Source organism: Eretmochelys imbricata, chromosome 2 (assembly GCF_965152235.1).
Source record: "Eretmochelys imbricata isolate rEreImb1 chromosome 2, rEreImb1.hap1, whole genome shotgun sequence".
NCBI classification, from domain to species: domain Eukaryota; kingdom Metazoa; phylum Chordata; order Testudines; family Cheloniidae; genus Eretmochelys; species Eretmochelys imbricata.
This window is the reverse complement of record NC_135573.1, coordinates 182161330-182177090: the sequence shown is the minus strand read 5'-3', so window position 1 is coordinate 182177090 and position 15761 is coordinate 182161330. Positions and strand designations below refer to the sequence as shown.

Here is a 15761-nt window from a genome sequence, read left to right as displayed (position 1 = left end):
TGGGTTCCAGGGACCCTTCCCTAAAAATCAGGAGGTGAAAAAGGTGAACTTGTTCAGGAGGAAAGTCTACTCCATCGGTTGTTTACAGCTCCACATTTCAAACCAGCATGCCATTATTAGTAGGTACTCCTTTAACACCTGCGGAGCAATGGCCAAGTTTGATGAGCTATTACCACCAGACTCCTGCACCGAATTTAATGCTTTGGTGGAGGAAGGCAAATTCATTTCCAGGACCTCTTGCAGTTGGCTCTTGACGGTGGCGACATGGCCTCCTGAACCATGGCTACCGTGGTGGCCATGAGAAGGTCCTCTTGGCTTCAGGTCTCTGGACTCCCTCACGAAGGACTCCCCTTTGAAGGTCAGGCCCTATTCTCTGAAAAGACAGACAGGAAACTTCACAGTTTAAAAGACTTGAGGGCCACCCTCAAATCCCTGGGCATACACCCCCCTGGTACACAGTGCAGGCACTTTAGGCCGCAGCCTCCTCTGCGGTTTTACCAGCAAAACAGACCATATGGTTCCCGGAAGAGGAATAGGGGAGTCAGGAAGAGGCCACACTCATCCTCAGGCCAGGGCTCTGGCCAACCCAAGCTGCCCTGGCCCCAAACCGGCCTTTTGAAGGTGTGGTTGAGGACGGCACACCAGAACAAGAACTGGATCTACCCTGCCTCACCTTTTTGTCCTTTCCCTTTCCCTTTTCTACTGTACATGGTCCCGTATCCCTTCAGACCGCTGGGTGATCCGCACGGTAGAGAGAGGATACTCCATCCAATTCTGTGCCCCCCCCCATTGCCTTCCTTCCCCATCCCTCTTCATGGACTCCTCTCACGAGCAACTCCTTATACAGGAGGTGCACTTGCTCCTTTCGCTAGGGGCAGTGGAAGAGGTTCCTCAGGAGCAGACGGGCAAGGGTTTCTATTCCCGGTATCTCCTAATACCGAAAGCCAAAGGCAGGCTCAGGCCCATCCTAGACCTGTGAGAACTCAACAAGTTCATGACGAAGCTCAAGTTCCGCATGGTCTCTTTGGCCTCCATCATCCCTTTATTAGATCCAGGAGACTAGTATACCGCTCTCGACTTGAAGGACCCGTAATTTCACATAGCAATAATTCTGTCCCACAGAAAATACCTCAGGTTTGTGGTGAACAACACCCACTACCAGTTTACAGTCCTTCCATTCGGCCTGTCGGCAGCACCTAAAGTGTTTACCAAGTGCATGGCAGTCATGGCTGCGTTCCTGTGCAGGCGGCAGGTACAGGTGTTCCCGTACCTCGATGACTGACTCATCAAGGGCCGCTCCAGGTCTCAAGTGGAGGCACAAGTCGACTTCAAAAGAACAACGTTCGACAAACTGGGCCTCCTTCTGAATGAGGGGAAATCAAAGTTGTCCCCGGTCCAGAGGATAGAGTTTATAGGGGCGGTACTGGACTCAACACAAGCCAGGGCATACCTCCTGAAAGCAAGGCTTCAGTCCCTCGGCGACACCATACAAGGTCTCAGGCAGTTCCCCACCACCGCGAGGAATTGCCTGAAACTCCTGGGACGTGTGGTGGCTTATACCTATGTAGTACAGCATGCCAGACTCAAACTTTGATCTCTTCAGTTATGGCTAGTGTTAGTGTATCAGCCAGTCTGGGACAGCTTCGACAGGATTGTAACCCTGCCCGGTACTCGACTCCCTCCTGTGGTGGCTTGACCCACAGGTAGTATGTGCAGGAGTCCCCTTCACCAGCCCCCAGCTGTCTCTCTCGCTAGTGATGGATGCATCAGCCTTGGTGCTGGGGAGCACATTTGGAAGACCTCAGGACACAAGGCCTCTGGTCTCAGGCGGAACTCGCTCTCCACATCAGTGTCAGAGTTGAGAGCGGTGTGCCTTGTATGCCAGACTTTCCGAGCCCACTTTGACAGGGAGATGTGTATCAGTTATGATAGACGACACCACGGCAATGTTTTATATCAACAAACAGGCGGGTGCATGCTTCTGTCCCCTGTACCAGGAAGCGGGACTTCTGTGTAGAGCATTTGATACATCTGAAAGCATCATACCTCTCTGGAGTACAGAACGAGTTGGTGGACTATCTCAGCAGGTCGATCCTTCGCCCGGATGTTGCAAACTCAATCTTCCATCAGTGGGGTTTTCCCCAGATAGACCTGTTTGCCACGTGACACAACAGGAAGTGCCAGCAGTTTTGCTCCCTCTGGAATCACAGCCCTGGTTCCATCGCGGTCACGTTCAGCCTTCCCATGGGAGGAGGCTGTCTCCTATACGTGTTTCTGCCTATCTCTCTCGTTCACAAGGTGCTCCTCAAGATACAGAGGGAACAAGCTTCAGTGATATTGATATTCCCATCCTGGCCTCGCCAGCACTGGTACACATCACTCCTGGAAATGTCCCTGGAAGCTCCAGTCACCATGCCGCTCTTCCCAGACTTACTAACTTAGGATCACGGTCAACTTCAGCACCCAAACTTTGAGTCGCTGCACCTCACGGCATGGAAGCTCCATGGCTGAACCCAACGGAGCTCTCTTGCTCAGACCCAGTTAGACAAGTCCTCCTTGGCCGTAGAAAGCCCTCCACCAGGGCTACCTATCTTGCCAAGTGGAAGAGATTTTTAATCTGGTTGGCGCAGCATCATTCGTCCCTGACACTCATCTCTGTGCAACTTATATTAGACTATCTTCTCCATCTCAAGCAGCAGGGGCTGTCCATGTTGTCAGTAACGGTTCACTTGGCTGCCATCTCTGCCTTCCATCCAGGCTCAGAGGTCCGGTCAATCTTTGCCAGCCCTATGGTCAGCCGTTTCCTCAAAGGTCTCGACAGGCTATATTCGCAAGTCAGGAAGCCGGTCCCACCCTGGGACCTCAACCTGGTCCTTTCCAGATTGACGGCGCTGTCTTTTGAACCACTAGAGACATGCTCCCTGCTCTACCTCTCGTACAAGGTGGCATTTCTGGTGGCAATAACCTCAGCCAGGGGGGTGTCTGAGCTCAAGGCCCTAACATCAGAGCCCCCTTACACCATGTTCTGTAAGGACAAGGTTCAGCTCGGGCAACATCCAGCTTTCCTCTCAAAGGTTGTCTCCCAGTTTCACATCAACCAGGACATCTTCCTCCAGTGTTCTATCCTAAGCTACACTCGAGGGGCAGAAAGCAGAGGCTTCATTCTTTGTATATCTTCAGACCCCCTGCCTTTTATATTAAAAGAACATAACCATTCCGGAAGTCCATTCAACTGTTTGTGGCTGTGGCGGACAGAAGGGTCTTCCAGTCTCTTCCCAACAAATTTCGTTGTGGATCATGTCCTGCATTTGACAGTGCTACAACTTGGCCCAGGTGCGAGCCCTCCAATCACTGCACACTCCACCAGGGTGCAGGCCTCTTCAGCAGCTTTCCTAGCTCCGGTTCCTACCCAGGAAATATGCAGGGCAGCAACGTGGTCTGCAATACGCACTTTCCCTGCACATTATGCGATTACCCAGCAGGCCAGAGACGACATGACCTTTGGTAGAGCGGTATTCTAGCTGGTGGACAACTCTGACCCTGCCTCCTGAAGGGCTTGTGATTCACCTGCTTTGAATTGATATGAACAAGCACTTGAAGGAAAAAACGGTTACTCACCTTCTCGTAAATGTTGTTCTTCGAGATACGTTGTTCATGTCCATTCCAATACCCTCCATCCTACCCCTCTGTCAGGGTACCCGGTAAGAAGGAACTGATGGGGGGGGGGTCAGGTTGGGTTGGCAGGGCCCTATATTAGGTGCCATGAAGGCGCAACTTCAGCGGGCGCCCAGGCCGACCCTATGGATACTGCTAGGGGAAAATCTTCTGGCTGTCATGCACACGGCGTGCACACACCTGATTGGAATGAACAGCACATCTCGAAGAACAAAAGTTATGAGAAGATGAGTCACTGTTTTTCCTCTGCACAGCAACAGAGGAGAAGAAAATTTTTAAAAAGAAGAAATTGTAAAATCCACACAAATACCCTGATACTACTTTTAGTTAGGGTTTTGTTATGTTTCTAATGCAAATTGTCTGACCCTCTAAATTTTAGAGGTATTTCATCTGGAATTGGTAGCAAAAGTATAGGAGTTGTATCAAAAGAATTTATCTTTGCATCAGTAAAAGGCCACTCCTTGACTCTGTGTTGGGTCCTGACTTTGTTTCATTTCTGTATAATTAAATATCAAATGATCTACTGAGTGCATTCTAAAGCAGGAAGTAGGAGCAGGTGAGTGAAGTTGTTTCTACATTGGCTCAGTGCCACAGTCCTATGCATGAAAGCTAAATAGTTGACTTTCTGTCATTTCATTACCACAGCAACAGGTCATTAATGCATATTTTGAAGTAAGAGAGATTGCTTCAAAGCTAGCATAGCAACAAAGCAACTAAACCTGGTGAGGTGTATATCCTTGAGTTTTATGGCCAGAAACACACTAAAGATTTCATTTGGGATTACCAAATGTATTTCAAATTAAGATTACTGTAAATTTACTATAACATATTGGGCCTGATTTTCCTGTGCAGGTTATGAGTAATTCACAGTGTAGGAGTTACTAGGGTTCCATGAAATGGGGAATTAGGCTACTTGTTTATTGGCTTGGAGAGACATTTATTAAAAATTCTACTAAACCCCTAGCCTATCTCTTTAGAATGTAGTGAAATCTATAAAAGGGACTGACAATTTTTAGTACCTAACTCCTTGTCTCAAGAGACTACTCCATATTTTTAAGTACAGTTCTGTTTCATTTCATTATTACAAAGTCAGTAACCAATTTTAGTCACTCTCAAGACAGGGTTTGCTTCATAGTGAAATGTTGTTGTGAACTGCAAAACAGAATTCTTCTAATGACTGCTTTGCCTTTGCTGTATCTGTAAATTAGCAATTAACACAGTGGCTCTCAAACTTTTTTACTGGTAACCCCTTTCACATAGCAAGTCTCTGAGTGCAACCCCCCTTATAAATTAAAAACTCTTTTTTATATATTTAACACCATTATAAATGCTGGAGGCAAAGCGGAGTTTGGGGTGGAGGTTGACAGCTCATGACCCCCCCAATGTAATAACCTCGTGACCCCCAGTTTGAGAACCCCTGAATTAACAGTTAGTGGCAGTAGTATATCTATCTGTTTGCATAATTATTAAACACTGTATAGCTTTGAAGTAAATCCTATAGGTTATAATGAAAAGCTCTTTTTTTTTTTTTAGTGCCCTTTGTCACGTCATAGCATAAATATTGCTTATTTGGCACCTTTGTATGGAGACAAAGTGAGTTGTTTAGTAGTTACTTGAGCAGTTGGGTCACAGGTTTAGACAAAAAGACTTCAGCTCTACTTACAAAAGGGTAGAGCTGGTAGAAAGTGCAATTTCTTGAGTAAGGCTTTTGTAAATGAGAGTAATGTTGAAAAAGATGACTACAGAGCTGAAAATACAAAATGTTGATATATCGTTCTGTTGGTGGCTGATGAAGCTTTTTCTCTCCTTTCTTAGATACTGTGTTTTTCCACTTGCCACCAAGATGTGGAGATCGAACCACAATATACGGTGTCTCTTGCTATAGGCAGATTGAAGCCAAGGTAATTTATAGTTGCAAATATGCAAGAGTAAAATTGCAGAAATGAATGGGTGAAATTATATGACCTTCGTTATGCAAGAGATCAACCCTAAATGATCAGAATGGTCCCTCTGGCCTTGAAACCTATGAATCTGCAGAGTAGGCACCTTCAGAGCTGAAGAAGTCTGTCCTTTCACCACCAGGATCATTGTGGTCCATGTCAGTCTCCCTACACATCCCATTATATGTTTTGGTTACAGTGAATCTACCAAGCAAGAGCTCCCAGAAGCTGAAGTAAGCTGGAAGAATCTGTCAGACTAGCTAAGAATTTATATTGCCAGGGAAATGCTGAAAGCAGGTTTAAATTATTCCAGTAGCAGCCCTTAGAAGATCTTTGGGTACCTCTATTGTCTATTGCACAGACACAAATTCTTCCTTCATGTAACTCCTTTATTTCCAGAAAAGATATTGGTCTCCTTTGCAAAAAGTAAATTTTCAAGGTGGATCAAAATTCTCCTTTGCACAGGTTTTCCATTAAATGTGGTTCTCTATTGTCCAGACCAATTAGATTTTCAGGGAAGTATTTTGGGGCTGCAAGGGTAGTAAGGAGGTTGTAGTGTGTATTGTCCCACTCTCTTTGGGGAAATTGTCTTGTACTTGATCTGATATATGTGCAACGTGCCAAGATTTTAAAAAGTGGTGGGCACATTATAAATGTTTGTAGTTATAATTACTCTCTAATGTTATTACACACTTATTTTAAAATATGTATAATAACCTTTCCAATGACATGCAACAACCTTGAATGTCTAATAGTTTTTAGAGGGAGTTCTGGATAACTTTTATTTCAGAAGTGCTAAATGACATGCTGTGTACTTTATATTGTCCCCCAATCACATTTGGATTCCGTTAAAGTCTGTTTGTTCTTGTACAATATTAAATGCATAATTGCAATTTTATTATTATTTTTGTATTGCTTCTGGTTTATTCAATATTTGTGCAATAGGGCCTTATTGTGGTAACCTGTGGTTAAAGTCTGTCTGTATTTAACTGTATGGTTGTTTTAACTTAGTTTTGTTATACTGCTGATTTCAGTCTCTGCTGTTTACTAACCACTAAGAGGGTAAATAGATTTTAAATTGAACTGTTTTGGAACAAGTGGAATATAAAGCAATATGTGTTTTATGTAGCAACAACTTCAGAATTCTGCCCAATCTGGCTCTTTGGTAGATATGTGGGCTGTAATCCACATTGTTGCTGTTTTGTACAGTATAAGAGAATCATTTGACTATATGATTTCTGTCTCTACCCTTTCTAGCCCTGCTGATAAATGTTAGAACTATTTCTTCTAGCTGAGAGAGTAGCTGACGCCACAGGTGTTGCCACTTCCATTTACAGCTGGCTAGAAGAAAATGCCCGAGCATGACACACTCTTTCCAGGCAAAAGCTTTTCAACTGGTCCCTTTGTATAGGTATTGTGTCAGAGAAGGAGGAGGGAGAGGTTGTGGCCTTTTGCTTGTCAAATCACCTGTTTCTTCCCCATCCCATTGCCTTCTATTTATGCTGGTGCCTTTTCAACAGTCTTCAGTATCAAAGACTGTGCATAGCATCTGAGTAATACTCAGCAAATTAGTCAAATGTGGTCTAGATGAAAGTACTATAAAGTTGTTGCATAATTGGTTGAAAACTTATACTCAAAGAATAGTTTTCAATGGTTCACTGTCAAACTGAGAGAGCATATCTAGTGGAGCTCCATAGGGATCTGTTATAAGTCCGGTACTATTTAATATTTTCATTAATGACTTGGATAATGGAGTGGAGACTCTGCTCATAAAATTTTCAGATGACACCAAGCTGGGAGGGGTGCAAGCACTTGGGAGGACAGGATTAGAATTCAAAATGATTTTGATAAATTGAAGAATTGCTCTGAAATCAACAAGATATAATTCAATAAAGACAAGTGCAAGTTATACATTTAGGAAGGAAAAATCAAATGCACAACTATAAAATGGAGAATAAACTGGCTAGGAACTACTATCCCACAAAAGGATCTGGGGGTTACAGTGGATCACAAATAGAATATGCAACAACATTGTGATGCAGTTGTGAAAAAAGGCAAATGTAATTCTGGGGTGTATTAACAGGAGTGTCATATGTAAGACATAGGAGAGAATTGTTCCAATCTGCTCTGCACTGTCAAGGTCAGCCTGGAGTATTGTGTCCACGTTTGGGCACCACATGCTAGGAAACATGGACAAATTGGAGAGAGTCCAGAAGAGAGCAACAAAAAATGATAAAAAGGTTTAAAAAAAACCTGACGTATAAAGATTAAAAAAACCTGTGTGTGTTTAGTCTTGAGAAAAGAAGACTGAGGGGAATGACCTGATAAATGTCATCAAATATGTTAAGAGCTGTTACAACGATTAGTTGTTCTCCTTATCCATTAGAAGTAGGACAAGAAGTAACAGGCTTAATCTGCAACAAGGGAGATTTAGGTTAGATATTAGAAAAAACTTTCAAACTATAAGGGTTGCCAAAGGAGATTGTGGAATCCCCATCTTTGGAGGATTTTAAGAACAAGTTTGACAAACACCTGTCAGAAGTTGTCTAGGTATACTTAGTCCTGCCTCAGCATCGGGGAGTAGGGGTGGACTAGATGGCTTTTTGAGGTCCCTTTCAGCTTAACATTTCTGTGCTCTGGTCTACACTACGGGGTTAGGTCAAATTTAGCCACGTTAGGTAGATTTTAAAATGAACGCGTCTACACAACCAACCCTGTTCCATCGATCTAAAGGGCTCTTAAAATCGACTTCTGTACTTCTCCCTGGCGAGGGGAGTAGCGCTAAAATCGACCTTGCTGGGTCGAATTTGGGGTAGTGCAGACGCAATTCAACGGTATTGGCCTCTGGAAGCTATCTCACAGTGCTCCAATGTGACCGCTCTGGACAGCACTTTGAACTCTGATGCACTAGCCAGGTACAGAGGAAAAGCCCCGGGAAATTTTGAATTTCATTTCCTGTTTGGTCAGCATGGTGAGCTCAGCAGCACAGGTGACCGTGCAGTCCCCCCAGAATCGAAAACGAGCTCCAGCATGGACTGAAAGGGAGACACTGGATCTGATTGGTGTATGGGGAGAAAAATCTGTGCAAGCCGAACTGCAATCAAAAAGAAGAAATACTAATATATATGCCAAAATCGCACAGGGCATGGTGGAGAGAGACTACAACAGGGACACACAGCAGTGCCGCATGAAAGTTAAGGAGCTGAAGCAAGCCTACCAAAAGACAAAGGAGGTAAACGGTTGCTTGGGTCAGAGCCCCATACATTCTGCTTCCATGATCAGCTGCATGCCATTCTGGGGGGGGACCCTACCACTACCCCACCACTGTCCGTGGACACCTGCAAGGGAGGAGTCTCACGCAACAGTGTGGAGGATTTTGTGGAGGAGGAGGAGGAGAAGGCACAGCAGGCAAGTGGTGAATCCGTTCTCCCCGGCAGCCAAGACCTTTTCATCACCCTGGAGCCAATACCCTCCCCAGGCGGGATCCCTGACCCTGAAACTGGAGAAGGCAGCTCTGGTGAGTGCACATTTGTAACTACAGTTCAGGGTTTAAAAGAAATAGTGTTTAATGTTTGATTTGCCCTGAAGAATTGGGATGCATTCACGGCCAGCACAGCTACTGGAAAAGTCCGTTAACATGTCTGGGGATGGAGTGGGAATCCTCCAGGGACATCTCTGTGAAGCTCTCTTGGAGGTACTCTGAAAGCCTTTGCAGAAGATTTCTGGGGAGGGCTGCCTTTTTTCATCCTTCATGATAGGACACTTTACCATGCCAAGCTAGTAGCAAGTAGTCTGGAATCGTTGCAGCACAAAGCATGGCAGTGAATGGTCCTGGGTTTCGGTCGCATTCAAGCAACATTCAGTCTATGTCTTTCTGGGTTAGCCTCAGGAGACTGATATGATTCATGGTCACCTGGTTGAAATAGGGGAATTTTTGTAAGGGAACAGTAAAAGGACCCCGTTCATGCTGGGCTGTTTGCGCTTGGCTAAAATGGATCATCCCAGAGAATAGCCACGCGGTTGGGTGGGGGGAGGTGTGTGCTGTACATCCACCCAAAAACTGCAGCCCCTCCTTTTAAATGGCAAACCCAACTGGCATTGCTTGTTATGGGAAAGGATGGCACTGCAGTTTGAAACCATTCCCACATGTTATGAAGGCATAAGTAGCCAACCCTGTGTACCAAAAGTCTTAACATGGCTGCCTGGAAACTGAATTCTGTTGCCCAACCATGTGTGATGTGTCAGCATACCGGCAGGCGCTCAATATAAAAGGCAAAATGCGACCTTGTACCTAAAACACATGTGCTGTCTGCTGTGAATTGCTTGATTCACTGTGAAAGAGTCTCCCTTTTTATCTCCCCCACCACCACCACCCCCGGTGCAAATGTTTCTATGCTCCCTCTATCATCTCCGTCTCTGAGGTTATCGCAGATTAGAAGGCAAAAAAACGATGACATGTTTTCCGAGCTCATGCAGTCCTCCCGCACCAGTTGGGCACAGCTTAATGCATGGAGGCATTCAGTGTCAGAGGCCAGGAAAGCATTAAGTGACCACGATGAGCAGAGGCAGGAGGCGATGCTGAGGCTAATGGGGGAGCAAACGGACACGATGAAGCATCTGTTGGAGCTGCAGGAAAGCCAACAAGAGCACAGACCCCCGTTGCATCCATTGTATAACTGCCTGCCCTCCTCCCCAAGTTCCATATCCTCCTCGCCCAAGAACGTGGTTGGAGGGGAGGCTCCGGGCACCCAGCCACTCCACTCCAGAGGATGGCCCAAGCAACAGAAGGCTGTCATTCAAACAGTTTTGATTTGTAGTGTGGCTACAATAAGCAATGTGCCCTTGTCCTTCCCTCCTTCTCCACCCCACCCAGGATACCTGGTCAGTTATCTCACTTTTTTTTTTAATTAATAAAGAAAGAATGCATAGTTTCAAAACAATAGTTACTTTATTTCAAAGGGGGGAGGGTGGTTGGCTTACACGGAAATAAAATCAACAAAGGGGGTGGGTGTGCATCAAGGAGAAACACACAACTGTCACACCGTAGTCTGGCCAGTCATGAAACTGGTTTTCAAACCCTCTCTGATGTGCAGCGTGCCTAGCTGTGCTCTTCTAATCACCCTGGTGTCTGGCTGCTCAAAATCAGCCACCAGGCGATTTGCTTTAACCTCCCACCCCGCCATAAACATCTTCCCCCTTATTCTCACAGATATTATGGAGCACACAGCAAGCAGCAATAACAATGGGAGTGTTGGTTGCACTGAGGTCTAACTTGGTCAGCAAACAGAGCCAGCGAGCTTTTAAACGTCCAAAGGCACATTCTACCACCATTGTGCACTTGCTCAGCCTATAGCTGAACTGCTCCTTACTGTTGTCCTGGCTGCCTGTGTACGGCTTCATGAGCCATGGGAGCAAGGGGTAGGCTGCGTCCCCAAGGATCACTATTGGCATTTCAACATCCCCAACAGTAATTTTCTGGTCTGGGGAGTAAGTCCCTTCTTGCAACTGCTCGAACAGCCTGGAGTTCCTAAAGATGCGAGCGTCATGCACCTTTCCTGGCCTTCCCCCATTGATGTCCCTTATGATACACAAGTGCTTGCAGCACCATTGAGAAGTACCTATTGTGGCTTACATACTGGTTGGCAAGGTGGTCCAGTGCCAAGATAGGGATATGTGTTCCGTCTATTGCCCCACCACAGTTAGGGAACTCCACTGCAGCTAAGTCATCCAGTATGACCTGCACGTTTCCCAGAGTCACTACCCTTGTTAACAGAACGTCAGTGATTGCATTGGCTACTTGGATCACAGCAGTCCCCACAGTAGACTTGCCCACTCCAAATTAATTCCCTACTGACCGGTAACAGTCAGGCATTGCAACCTTCCACAGGGCTATTGCCACTCGCTTCTCAACTGTCAGGGCAGCTCTCATCTTAATATTCCTGCACTTCAGGGCAGGGGAAAGCAACTCTCAAAGTTCAAGGAAAGTGGCCTTATGCATGCGAAAGTTTCGCAGCCACTGTGAATCATCCCATACTGGCAACACTATGCAGTCCCACCAGTCTGTGCTTGTTTGCCAGGCCCAGAATCAGCATTCCACTGTATCAACCAGCCCCACTGCCGCCATGATGTCCCAATTGCCACAGCCCGTGCTTTCAGGAATGTCTGTGTCCATGTCCTCCTCACAATCGTCCTTGTGCTGGCGTCTCTTAGCCCGGTTCTGCACATACTCCAGTATAATGCGCGAGGTGTTTACAATGCTCACAACAGCTGCGGTGAGCTGAGCGGGCTCCATGCTTGCCGTGCTATGGCGTCTGCAGAAGTAGCCCAGGAAAAAAGGCACGAAGCGGTTTTCTGCCGTTGCTTTCATGGAGGGAGGGAGGGAGGGGTGACTGATGACATGTACCAAAAACCACCCTCGACAACGTTTTTGCCCCATGAGGCATTGGGAGCTTAACCCAGAATTCCAATGGGCAGCGGAGACTGCGGGAACTGTGGGATAGCTACCCACAGTGCACCGCTCCGTAAATCGATGCTAGCCACGGTATTGAGGACGCACTCCGCCGACTTAATGCTCTTAGTGGGGACGTACACAATCGACTGTATAAAATCGATTTCTAAAAATTGATTTCTATAAAATCGACCTAATTTCGTAGTGTAGACATACCCTATGATTTTGTTTGCAACTACTGTCTGTGCAGCGAGTTAAGAACAACTGTGACCAATTGTTCTGACTATTTGTAGTGTTGTAAAGCATATTGCCTTAAGGTCTGATACTGCACCATTGAAGTCGATGGAATTTTCAGTGGCAGCAACATGGGGGGAGGGCCATAGACAGCAATGAACTAGGCGGAGTGGCATGCTGTCTATGTATGCAGCACATGCATTGCATGCCTCAGAATTCACAAAAAATGTTTTATTCTACAAGCATATGAAAGCCTTGCATGTAATTAATCTGTTCATGTTGGCTGTTGTCTTGTTTTGCTGGCAAGGCGTGCAGTGCTCCGAGTTACATCACATTGCCTAGGCAACCTGACTGTAGGCAGCTGACTTCCTGACCAGCTGTGCACTGGAAAAATTAGCTTAGGCATGCAAGTGTAGAATTGTGTCATCTGTGATTGAACAGAGCTAGCAATGTTAACTCCTCATCAGGATGGAAAGTTTTGTGCCAAATTTGTTCAATAATTCATTTAGTGCAATAGACTACAACAGAAACACACATTATAAATAATGGAAGCCTAAACCAAAATTGCAATTAGGGATCTGAAACTGTATTTCTGTGAAGCTGTGTATAATTGTGAATGGATCTGTGAGTGTGTGAAAACAAACAAGCTATACTACTGACCCTGTCTACTTTTCATCAATGAAAAGAATGTATGGAACAAGGCAGGATACAACAACCTAAAGAACCATTATAGAGCTTGTGGTTGTCACTAGTAGCCAGCAACACCTATACAGGATGTATACAGTTACGAACATTTGGACAAGCTTGCACTGATCTTCAGTTAGATGAGCTGTGGAGAAGTGCTGTGAGACAACACAATAAAAAGACTGTCAGAATCAGGCTATTTGCAAAGACTAATTTGTGTTTTATGTAACCTCATAGAACAAGAGCTTGTGTTTTTTAGGGATAACTAAACGGATGACTCCCTGAGTCATGGCAATTATGTAGAAACCTTAGAATTAGTCAGGGAGTTAGATCCTTTACTCAAGCAGCATTTGGAAACCATCTACTTTATTTTCTGGAACATTGAACAATTCAGAATAACTTCATCAAAGCAGTAAGTAATACCCAACTTAATGCCATTGCCAAAGAAATTGAGGAAACACCATTTGTTGCTATTTTACTTGATGGAACGTCAGATAGTCCCAATAAGTCCAGCTTTTGACTGTACTGCATTATGTGACCAAGAATAGTGATGTTACGGAACACTTTGTTGCTCTTAATGACATTAGTAACCATCAAACTGCAGCTGACTTTGCCAGCATGTTGAAACTGTGTGCCAGAAGTCTAAATTTGTTGACAAGGTTTGTAGCTCTGACATATGGCAGTGCAGCAGTAATGGCAGGTGACGTAGGTAGGCCTCAGAAACGTGCTCATGAAAAGTTTCTTTGTGCACTTTTTGTTCATTGCTATGTCTGTGTTTTTTAAATCTTGTCCTCAATTTTGCAGCAAACAGTAGCAGACTGATTTTCTTCAAAAATTTAGAAGGAATATCTAGTTTTTTCCTCTCAATCTTCAAAGGACTGAACTTCTTGGAAACCTAGTTAAACAGAGACAGCCTTCTGTTTGTACCACAAGGTGGAATTTTCATTCAAGGCTTGTACAAACTGTAAAATGGGCAGAGACGCTCTGACCGAACTCTTCAAAAGTGTGGTGCAGAATCCAGTAGCTTGGGATGATCAGTCTTTTCACTCAGCCATGGGTTTGCTAACTGTGCTTGATAATTTTCAGTTTGTGTTTCTCCTTTGCCTCTACAACAACGTTTGAAGTGACAGAAGTGATGTTTCATGTTCTTCAAACCAAGATGTATGATATTGGGTTTTGTATTCAGCAGACTCCCGAGATGGTCAAGCCTATTAGTCGAAAGCAACAAATTTTTGATGAGTTTTGGAAAGAGGTGTCAGAGTTAGGTGCATGTGAACCTTGAGGGGAAAAAAGAGCAAGTGAAGGCCAAGCAATGTATAAATGTCTCTTCTTTGAGGTTGTTGACAATGTCAGATAATAGTTATTGGTACAATTTGAAAGTGTAGAGAAACTTTAATTTGTACAGTTGCTGAATCCAAAACAATTCAAGGAGTTCCAGACACATTTTCTGGTTAATGCTCTCGAATCTCTGGAAGAAGCATCTTATCCAAATATTTTTTACATTAGTAGATTGTATTCCAAGCTGTGTACAAATGAGAACAGTGGCAAGAGAAAGGTACATTTGACTTGTATAGAACTATTCATGTGCTGGATTTACAAACTTGCTTCTCTAAGGTCAAAAAATTGGCTACCTTAATTCTGATTATTCCTTACTCTGCAGCCACAGTGGAAAGGTCTTTTTTCAACTTTAAAATGCATTTAGACATTCACATACAACACCTACAGTGGCAAACACCTGTCCAGCTTGGTTTCACTGACCATCGAAAAGGAACTGCTTAGGTACTTGTGCAGCTTACTAGATTTTTATGACTTTGTCACTGAGGAGTTTCTTACAAAAGATAGAAGAACGGATTTTTGATTTCAGTAGGAATGTTAGATATGTATTAGTATAGTCTCAGGTTTCATTATATTTGGCTTACTAGTATTTGGCAAAAAAATGTATTTGGTTTATTAATCACAATCTGTACATTAGAAAAAAATCTTTTTTTCTGTCATCTAAAAAGTTGTTGCATACCTTATTAAAAATGTCATTTGTATGTCACTGGGTAGGCCCATTCTCAAATAGCACATTCTGGGTTTTGTTTTCGATCAGTGGTGGTTTTCTGGTAACTGGCTTTAAAAATAATTTTAAAAATACATATATGTAAAAATATTGTAATACTCTTTTCTTAGGCACTGAAAGTGCGGCAAGCAGATGTCACCCGAGAAACAGTACAGAAAAGTGTCTGTGTTCTAAGTCAGCTGGTAAGAGAGTGACGAACAAATATTTAAACTTTTGTTTTTAAAGAATACACACAGAAAACAGGTTTGACAAATTTTTGTTTGGAAACTTTCATTATTTTAAATGTTCTTTGTTAGAAACACTTTAAAATGTAACAAAATGAGCACTGAAATCACAGCTATGTTAGAAGGCCAACGCACTCAAATTTTATTATAACTCCTTCAACTGGAGAGACAAGGTGAGTGAGGTAATGTCTTTTGTTGGACCAACTTCTGTTGGTGAGGGAAACAAGCTTTTGAGCCACAGAGAGCTCTTCAGGTTTGGGAAAGGTACTCCCAGCTTTTGCTGTGACACTAGGAGTTCCTTCTCCAGACCTGAAGAAGAGCTCTGTGTGGCTCAAAAGCGTGTCTCTCTCACCAACAGAAGTTGGTCCAGTAAATGATATTACTTCATCCACCTTGTCTCTCCAACATCCTTGGGCTGACATGACTACAACACCACTGCATGGAAAAATGCATGTACTTTATCGTGAGTCTTGATATGATCTATTTGCATTTTT

The 15761-nt window shown here is 44.2% G+C and overlaps 1 protein-coding gene across 1 annotated transcript in view; it reads left to right on the top strand.

The window, feature by feature from the left end:
• The window catches only part of AVL9 (AVL9 cell migration associated), a 69265-nt gene that overhangs the window by 18802 nt on the left and 34702 nt on the right, over positions 1-15761 (top strand). The window contains exons 3-4 of the mRNA XM_077811061.1: positions 5491-5576; positions 15154-15225. Of these exons, the coding sequence (XP_077667187.1) occupies positions 5491-5576; positions 15154-15225 (158 nt within the window). The remainder of the gene's footprint in view (positions 1-5490; positions 5577-15153; positions 15226-15761) is intronic.